Source organism: Crinia signifera, chromosome 2, assembly GCF_055691185.1.
Source record: "Crinia signifera chromosome 2, ASM5569118v1, whole genome shotgun sequence".
Classification (NCBI taxonomy): Eukaryota; Metazoa; Chordata; class Amphibia; order Anura; family Myobatrachidae; genus Crinia; species Crinia signifera.
This window is the reverse complement of record NC_139218.1, coordinates 53,697,074-53,707,459: the sequence shown is the minus strand read 5'-3', so window position 1 is coordinate 53,707,459 and position 10,386 is coordinate 53,697,074. Positions and strand designations below refer to the sequence as shown.

General features: G+C 44.9%; 1 protein-coding gene across 3 annotated transcripts in view; it reads right to left on the bottom strand.

The window, feature by feature from the left end:
- Nucleotides 1-1,283: 1,283 nt before the first annotated feature.
- WDR81 (WD repeat domain 81) overlaps nt 1,284-10,386 on the bottom strand; it is a 55,588-nt gene continuing 46,485 nt past the window's right edge. For all 3 annotated transcript variants that reach the window (XM_083172124.1, XM_083172126.1, XM_083172125.1), the window contains 2 exons: nt 6,106-6,285; nt 1,284-2,935 (listed from right to left, as the gene is read on the bottom strand). In XM_083172124.1, coding sequence (XP_083028250.1) covers nt 2,609-2,935; nt 6,106-6,285 — 507 coding nt within the window. In that variant the 3' untranslated portion in view covers nt 1,284-2,608. The remainder of the gene's footprint in view (nt 2,936-6,105; nt 6,286-10,386) is intronic.

The following is a 10,386-nucleotide window of genomic DNA, read 5'->3' as shown; positions in this document are numbered from 1 at the left end:
AATCTGCACATTTGAAATCTGCCACACCTGTGGTGCAGCATGGCTTTGCCAAGGAGCAGTTATTTGCTGGATTTGGTTTTACTCTCAACTCAGAATCAGGCCCCGTGTTTGTCTGACTGCTTCTGACGTGACTAAGTAAAATGAAACCATTAAACATACATAAATAAAAAAATAGTAAAAAAAAATAATAATATAACAGGAAATAAATAGTAAGAAAACAAACGGGTTATGACAATTATTGGTAAAAACAAGTCTGTAAAAAAGAATTCAGTAACAAAACTATAGTTAAAGAGACAACAATATAAATGAACATACTACCAGACAATATTTAAAAATTGTTTTCTTTTTGTTTATTGAAATGACTCGTAATTCATGGAGATGAAAAAGACAAACTTAATATAACTTCATCTTACTTGTTCTAGGTAGACAGGTTTAGGGTCAGTTACAGAGCGCATGAGAGGTATACTGTAAGCATGTGCATGAACAGTATGGACATTTACATAAAAATAACGAAAGTGTAAAAGGTCAAATAATTCCATGTGCAGATCACCTACAACCTTTCTTACAAAATTGTCAGGAATATGTCCACTGTCATCCATATTACAATGCTAGAAGAGGTCTAGGGTGAAATTTTATTCGCCCCTGATTAAAGTCTTCAATTCCATCTAAAGTGTTCTGGGTGAGAGACTAGGGGTGAAATGTAATAGGATGGGAGATTCAGAAAGTGAGAGATTTGGTAAGAAATCTCCAATTTTTTTTTAAAGCGGCAATCATTTACACTGCAAAACCAGTTTGATTATGAAGTGTAAACAGGGCCGGGCGCCACCACTAGACAGGTCTAGGCATTTGCCTAGGGTGCCGGCCACTGAAGGGTGGCAGTTCGCCCCTCGCCCCCCCCCCCACCCCCCCCCCGTGTAAAGGGGGTCCATGCTGGCTTCTGACAGAAGCCTGCAGTGGTGTCCTTGCCGCGCGGGTACCTCCCGCGGCGCTGAGTATAAAGCTTAAGCTGGCGGCGGTGGGGGGTCCCTTCAGTGAATAAGAAATAACTAGCTGCTAGCGCTATGCGGCGGCGCGGGAAGCGTTTTTGTTTTGAAAACACTGGCCGCACGGCGCACACTGATTGGCTGAGATTCAGCCAATCAGCGTGCGCCGTGCGGGCAGTGTTTTCAGTGGCAGTGTGGCGCATAGCGCTAGCGGCTAGTTATTTCTTATTCACTGAAGAGACCCCCCACCGCCGCCAGCTTTATACTTAGCGCCGCAGGAGGTACCCACGCGGCAAGGACACCACTGCAGGGCTGGCTCCTGTCAGACGCCAGCCTGGACCCCCCTGCCCGCTCCCCAGACGGCGCAACAGGTACCCCGGCACTGGGGCGCCCCCACCCCGACTCGCCTGGGGCGCTCTGGTGCCTTGCACCGGCCCTGAGTGTAAATGATTGACGCTTTAAAAAACGGGAGATTTCTTACCAAATCTCTCACTTTCTGAATCTCTCATCCTATCACATTTCACCCAGAACACTTTAGATGGAATAGATAACTTTAATCAGCGGTAAATCAGTTGCCTCTAATTCAAAAACCCGTTTAGAAACATACGGGGACTTCTGCATTTTTTTTTTTTGCTCTATAATCGATCCAACTAGGCCACGGAAATCAGCGGGGAAACAAAAACTAAATGTAAAACAAAGATTATTGCTGAACATTAAACGGTGGAGTCAATGCAGCCTGAGATTAGTATATATACTGTATATATATTTCCTGAGACGCCCAGGCTTTGATCGCTTACATTTACATTATGGTCCAAAGAAAATTACATCTAATATTCAATATCTTACTGCACATCCCTCCAAAAATAAGAGATCTTAATATGTAAGTACATCTTATGTAAGAAACTATACTATATAACTAGACTTTATTTTATGGCATGATTGCTTGTATTTCATATACTATGTGAATCCTATATAAAACCGGAATGGTGGGTTTGAAACTACCCTGGTCATCAGTAAGACATGCACGATTTACATAGAACTTATAATGTATATTTCATTATTGGAGGAGCGTTTTAAAGTGCAAACTCGGTAAATATAGGAGAGGGGGCACCTTCACTTCTTTTCTTGGTACAATACCACAATGCCTTTATTTTACAGTGGTGTTACCTTATCTTCCTGCACATCTACTGCCAGTACAGAACTACACTGAACTGATGTAATACAGTGCTTACAGCAGGGATGGGGAACCTTCTGCCCTCCAAATGTTGTTGAACTACACATCCCAGCATGCCCTGCAACAGTTTTAGTATGACCGAATAGCAAAACTGTGCCAGGGCATGCTGGGATGTGCAGTTCGACAACAGCTGAATGGCCGAAGGTTCCCCATCCCTGGCTTACAGCATAACTATGAAATCTCCGGCTTAATACTTCATGGATACAAAGATCGCCCGATCCTACATTCTTTCCCTACACAGTAAAATGCTGGCTGGTCTTGCTACTGGGTAGTATTAATACTGGAGTGTAACAAGCTTATGGCTTTTTTGTATTTTAGATACAGTTATGCGACATCCCATTTAAGATGTAGCCAATGCCATTGTGTTTCACTAAAATAATAGCGATGTCTATTATGCTAGGAGACGGACCACTCCATTGTCAGAGCCCAGCAGCAGAAGTCTCTTGGTAGGTAGGACAGCCAGGTTGGTTAAGGTCCCCTTAAAGTTCTCGGAGCTGAGTTTGGTTGTGCTGTTTGGCTGCGAGGAAGCATCAACAAGAGAGTATATGCCAATCTTGTTTGCCACAGTGCCAGTTATGATCTCATTGCCATATAGGTCAAGGGCATGAATCGGGTCAGAAGTGGATTTGAACTGATGTAACGGCTTCTGCTCCAACTCCTTCCAGACGGTCAGAGAATGGTCAGAGGAGGAACTCACCACGATGTTCCCATCTGCCGCCTGTGGGATAGAAAAAAAAGTCATCAGTGTACAGGACAGTAACTTAGTGTAGTGGGGTGAATTATACCCCTCAACTGTAATGCATAGGACGACTGATTGCATTGTAAAATGTACCTGTTGCAACACCATGGAATCTATGGCCCTTATTCTGGTTCACTCGCAACAGTAAATTCCTTCTCAAATGGACAAAACCATGTTGCACTGCAGGGGGGAGGGATTTACAGTGCAATATAGATCCCACTTTGAAGTAAAACCCCTACATTGAATGTTGAACGATGTTAATGTTCTTATTTTAACGTGGCTCACCATTGGATCTGCTACTAGCGCTAGGGCTGTTGAGCCTGACTAGACATTAGACTTGAAAGGGTTAAAGCAGCAATGGTTTAAGCAGTTTAATCCCTGGAAGTGCTCACTGGACCGCGGTGTGGATAATCTAAAAGAACTTGCACTTAATTGAACAGGCCCCTAACTGTGTGGAATTTGCATATTCTCCCTGTGTTCTCCCTGTGTTTGCTCCAGGTACTACGGATCCCACACCAAAAATATACTGATACTGTAGTTTATTTGTAGCCCAACAAAGATTATCAGTAGTGTGTATGTACTGTATGTGGTAGGGAACAGAGATTGTAAGCTCCACTGGGGCAGGGTCTGATGTGAATAAAGCACCGTGGAATATGTAAACACTAAATAAATAATTGGTCATAAATGAATAGGATCCAAAATTTCATAAATGAATCCATAAATAGAAATATAAAACAAAATCTAATCTGAAGCTAGGTACACACTAGTAGATATATCCGCAGATTAATTCATCTGCAGATATATCTACAGGTGGATCGGGCAGTGTGTTCTCCATACACACTGCACAATCTGTCAGGACTGACATGCAAATGCACCCAATCACCGGTGACTCCTAGCGTGGCTGTGCGGGTGGTGGTTTGCAGTACACACAGCACGATGCGCCGATATATCTTTCGAATGGCCAATAGATCAGCCAGTGTGTACACACCGTAAGAAAAAGATTGTTCACACAACATCTACACATCCAATCTACTGAAAGATCTTGGTTTAAGTCAGCGCACATGATTAGATGCACAGTAAACCGATGTAATTGTAGATCGACATATACTGTACAGAAAAAGTGAAGCAAATAGTTCTGGCAAAAACCAACTGTATGGAACACCCCAATGTGGTAATGTGTCCCCTGCACTGCGGCGCCCCACTTGGTGGCTGACATATGTAAGGTGCATAGTGACACATCTTATAGCCAAAGGCAACTTTTTTTCAATAAAGGGACCATCTCCTCAAAATAATAAACAAGTTCTGATAGAATGAACATTATTTCACCTTGACACAGAAAAGGTTAAACAAACTATCACAGCGTGCACTGGGGTAGGCAAATATAAAGAAGAGTTACTCATTACTGAGGCTTGGGTAAAATACAATAACACACTTATTTAAACAAACTGCTCAATACAAACCATTGCAAATACACCATATAGATCCCATATAGGAGAATATGTTACAATATCAAATCCCCTACAGTGACCCTCCTTTCAGCGAGCTGCACCATGGTATGCTGCCCCCCAAAGGAAAAAACACACCTCAGGAGATGGCGCCTAAGGCTCGGCCACCTCTGCTGCTCCTCACAGACGAGTTGAGTGCCACAGTATCACAAGATGCACTCAAGTCAGCTTAGCTCAGGAGCTGGGGTAATAAGGGACATACAGTCCAGTAGCAAAGCTTATCCAACCCACGATGCATGCATAGTGTGACTAGTGCCCGTGATACATCTGTATATAGTTATGGGGGTACTTATGTATTATCTGGGCTGCCGATTTTTTGATTGTATGCCTTAACTTAAGGCATACAATCAGATGTGATGCGATATCGCATCGCATACGACCATATCGCATGCGATGCGATGACCCGATTTTTCCATAGGATTCAATGTAAAAATGGACTGAGTCCATTTTAACATGGAATTCAATGGAAAAAAGGGGTCCTTTTCATACCCCTACTATCCAAGTGGGCATGGAGTTGGATATAAACCTGTGGCGAGCGTAGCGAGCCACCGAGCCCGAAGCGTGGCGAGCGAAGCGAGCCCCGCGAGGGGACGGTATTCTGTGTCCCCCTCGCGGGGCACGCTACGCTCGCCACGCTTCGGGCTTGGTGGCGAGCGTAGCTCGCCACAGGTTTATATCCAACTCCATGCCCACTTGGATAGTAGGGGTATGAAAAGGACCCCTTTTCCCATTGAATTCCATGTTAAAATGGACTCAGTCCATTTTAACATTGAATCCTATGGAAAAATCGGGTCCATCGCATCGCATGCGATATGGTCGGATGCGATGCGATGGACCCGATTTCAAAATCGGCAACCCAGTTAGTACATAAGTACCGTTATGGGTTATAAAAAATGACCCATTTTAAAAGCTACGTAGATTATAAAATAAATCATACAGGGAATGTAGGAAAACTACTTCAAAACACAGGTTTCAAAGTTTGTCAGACAACTACACTATTCTCAAGGGAATACTTTATGCTCCAATATAGGATATTATAGTAGTGTAAGGGAACGAAAAGTAAGATTCAAATCAGCAATTCTACAGTAGAAAGTGAAGCAAAAGCTAGTGGAGAAATGGTCACGGTGTGAAGTTTCCATTGACTAAGATACTACTAACTGTACATATTGATTTTACAACCCACACGTGCTGGCCTTCAACCTGCAATGCTAACACACCAAAAGTCAAAGAAAGGTGAAAACAAACAAACCAATATATTTAGTAGGAAAATATGCTTCTCATTTAGATCAGAATTGTTTTGACAGTTTTGTGTTTGAATTTGACTACCGTCATGGGGGCACATGACGGTAGTCAGATTGCAGCATAGAGCGAGGCGTGGCGTGCGGCTGCTCGTTCCTGATATTAGCTACAATGGGGCCAGTGGCGCATACACATCGCAGAATCGCTGTATGCAGCAAGGACACATCTGTAAGCTGTAACGTATGGACTAGAGGTATGGAGCGGACGCAAGTGTGTAATATACATAGGACCGGGCTTGGAAGAGTAAAACTACAGCCACTATAGCTGCCATGTAATGCAACGTTGTATGAAAGAGGCCCCTTTATGACTGGGACTTTAGAAATACATGACTGGAATTTATATTACCTTCATCTGAAGGATGTCACCCTCGTGAGCCGGCCAACCTCTCAGAATCAGGCCTGTCCTGGTGTCCAGCAGTATAATAAATCCAGATGAATATCCAGCAACAACGTTGCGTCCACTAGGGCTGACTGCCAGGTAGCGGATAAGCCCAGCATTCACATTACCAGCCAGCCTGAACTCGTGCTGAAGAACAAATGAAAGACAGGAGCACATTATGAAGTCAGTTTAACATTGAAAGCAGGGTATTTAGTTTTATCAAACATGAAAAAACCCTACCTTCTCTTATTAGTATTAAGATGGGGATTTCCTCACCTGAGAACCTGTTGGAGAGCTTGGAGCACCAATAAGAGGTCAAATGAAGCCACCAGAGGGAGAAAAACTGAGGCCGGCGGTGGAGAACACCCTTTAAGAATATCTGAAAATCTGGAAGAAAAGCAACCTTCTTCTGGGAAAGGGCTGAGATTTTGTATTTACAAGAGGCCCAAATCCAATCCTGAGTGTAGGAAAGACTAAAACCGGGGTAAACAAAAAGGTTGGGATTAAAATCCCAGAACGTGCATAAGTTTTCCAGACCAGATATTAAATTCCGGGGGAAAGGTTTACGCAATGTATGAATCACCTGAAACAAGAGCCACCTCAGGAGCCTCCCTTCAAAGCGAGGCAATCTAGATCTGCGTGAAGACCCATGAGACAGCAGGTATGGCAGGGAGTCGATGGACAGGCCTAAAAAGGTCTGTGTACCAGGCTAAGCGGGGCCAAGAAAATGGAGGTCCCCCCTTCCTTCTCCACTTTCCTTGAAATTGGGAAAAGGAAGACCGGCACCCAACTGAATGGCTCCCAGATCACTGGTGCAGGAGTAAGAGAATTTGCAATTGTGATACAGCTTCATCAAGTCTATATCTGGGAGAAACCAGTGACGCGCCACCATGTTAAACACTTTGGGCTTTAGAGACCATTCGGTGTGGACATCCTGTCAGCTCAAACTCCGCCTCCCAGTTTTGTATGGTGGGGTTGAGAACTCCTGACAGCACCGGGAGATTCTGTTCAGCCAAACAAAAAATTTAGCTGACCTCCTTTGTGGTCTCTTTGCTCCCATGATTTATATATACAACTACTGTTGCGTTGGCTGACTGAACTTTGACCGTCCTATACGCAAGTACATATTCTGGACATCCAGGATATGAAGCGCTCTGGTTAGAATTATGGAGCGAGGTGACTTCATCCGGACTCTGGGAAACCTAACATACAGGTTGAAGGATTTGAGGTTGAGTACACATTGGAAAGAAACATATGGCGTTTCACTAATAAGAGATTGCTGTAAAAACTAATTTTCTTTTGAGAAGGAGGAACTGGGACAATCATGTGGACAGTAATTATGCCATTGTACAAAGCACTGGTTAGACCGCATCTGGAATATGGAGCACTATAAAAAGGAACATTATAGAACTGGAAAAAATCCAGAGAAGAGCAATAAAGATAATATAGGGAAAGGAGAATTTAAGCTATGAGGTCAGGTTGAACAAATTGGGATTGTTTACACTAGAGAAGAGACGCTTAAGGGGGGATATGCTTAACAAGTACAAATATGCCAGGGACCATTATAAGGATCTGTCAAGCATCCTTTTTACTGTAAGGAAGGTCTCCAGGACACGTGGGCATGAGTTTAGATTGGAGGAAAGAAGATTTCGCTCCCTTAGAAGGAAACATTTTTTTACAGTCAGGGCAGCAAAATTGTGGAACTCTCTTCCGGACGAGGTGGTGACGGCAGACACAATAAATACATTTAAGATAAGAATGGACAAACATCAATTGGTTAAAAACATCCAGGGGTACTAACAATAATCATGATCTGTCTTTAAGGACATTAGAAAACACTAAGTATAACTATGGGATAAGATAATAGATTATACTCACTAAAACCGAGGTTGAACTAGATCAGGAGTCTTCAACCCATGGCCCGCGGGCCACAGCTGATCTCAGTGGCCCCCTGCCCACCAGCCCGCCATGCACAGGATTTTTGGTACTTATGTAATATCTGGGCTCCCGTTTTTCTTATGAGACCACGTCCCCTCGCGGGGCTCGCTGCGCTCGCCACGCTTCGGGCACGGTGGCTCGCTGCGCTCGCCACACTATATAATATCAACTCCGTGCGTAGTTGGATAGTAGGGGTATGAAAAAATGGGGTGCATTTAACATGGGAGCCCAGATAATACATAAGTACCGGATTTTTTTTTTAAAGTAAAAGAAAACACTGCCGAGGGAGGCAGCGTAATGGAGTCCCCCCGGGTGCCGCCTACCCAATTTCCATTGGCTGCAGGCAGGGCAGAGGAGTGGATCCAGCGCGGCTGAGGGAGGAGGAGGCACGTCTGCTCACGAGCTGGGGAGTTGGGACCCGGCAAAGCTGCGGGAGGAGGAGACGCAGCTGGCGGGAGCAGGGGACCCGGTGCTGGAACTGCAGGAGGAGGAGGCACAGCTGGCGGAGGGGACCCGCCGAAACTGCAGGAGGAGGCATGGATGGTGGAAGCAGGTGACCCGACAAAGCTGCAGGATGAGGAGGTACAGCTGGCGGGAGCAGGGAACCTGGCAATGCTGCAGGCATTACTGGGGGCATTGTGTGTGGGGCATTACTGGGGGCATTGTGTGTGAGGGGCACTGTTGGGGCATTGTGTGTGTGAGGGGCACTGCTGGGGCATTGTGTGTGTGAGGGGCACTGCTGGGGCATTGTGTGTGAGGGGGACTGCTGGGGCATTGTGTGTGAGGGGCACTGCTGGGGCATTGTGTGTGAGGGGCACTGCTGGGGCATTGTGTGTGAGGGGCACTGCTGGGGCATTGTGTGTGAGGGGCACTGCTGGGGCATCATATGTATAAGCAGGAGTACTGCTGGCATTATGGTCTGTGGCATAATGGGCATCAGTGTGGGGCATAATGTGCAATGGGCATAATTTTTGTGTGGATTAATGTGTAATGGGCATCACGGTGTGCGGCATAATGTGTAATGTGTATTATGGATAAACAGTGTAACAGTGTATATTGATTTAAGTAGCCTTTCATTGTTTGGGTTCGATCTGTGAGGCGTACTAGGTCACTGTGTGGGCCTTCATGTTTATATGTCACTGTGCAGCCTTCAGTCAACTTAAGCATGTGAGGACAATGACCATTCCTGCGGTAACCAATGTCTGGTCATGCAGGTTGCAAAAGAGGTGTCAGGTAATTGTTTTCCTGCTAGTTCACACTTGTTATAATTAGGCCACACCCCTTTTTTGGGAGCGTGCAATTTATTCAATATTAAATTATATATGGGGGGGGGGGGGGGGCACAAATTTTACTGTTTGCACTGGAACCCAAATTGGCTGCTGATAACTATTTGTGTGTGTGTGTGTGTGTGTGTGTGTGTGTGTGTGTGTGTGTGTGTGTGTGTGTGTGTGTGTGTGGGGTTATGTGCTGAGTATGGGCGGCTGTGCCAACTATCTAATAGGAATGTGCTGACGTTATAGGGGAGCTGTGATTCTATGAGGCTGTCCGAAATACCGCAGTAGAGTATAGTGGCCCTCGGGCTTCACTGGATTTTTTTAGGTGGCCCACGCTGTCTTAAAGGTTGAAGACCCCTGAACTAGATGGACGCAAGTCTTTATTCAGCCTTAACTACTATGTAACTATGTAATGACAGCCAGAAGAGACTGAATTGAAGTTTGCAAGGCCTCTGCTTATCTGAGATCTGAGGGAAGGCCTGTAGAAAATAAATAAAGTAGGATGCCACTTGGGAAATGTGAGGACGTACTGATTGAGGATGGTGACTTCTACCCACATGTCAGGCCTCAAACTAAAGAGAAGTTTGTCTCCCATGCTCAAAGTTCCCTGGTAAGGAACCAACCTGTTTTGAGACAGGTTTTGGTGCTGGATGATTCAGGGCTTTGTAATTTTAGAGGAGTCCTGAAATCTGCAGAAGGATTGCCATTTGGCTTTGCCCAAGAGAAGAAAGGATAAAGATCTCGATTTGGCAGTCACGAATGTCAAAAAAGCTACTGTGACAAAAATGTATCTAGCCAAATATGCCAACCCTTAAAAGGGGAGAGGTTACAGCACCTTCTCGGAATCGGAGTCTGCCTACCATGCGGGTAGTATGAACAACCACAGTTGGTGGCGTTAAACACGTAACCCTATAAGCAGAGGGTAAAAAGTAAAAACATCCATAAGAGACTACAAAAGCAATGTTTGGCTGTAGCCAAGCTTCTGCTAAGAGGTCCTCTAATGGAGAAAAGGAGAGAAATACTGCATCCTCCTTCT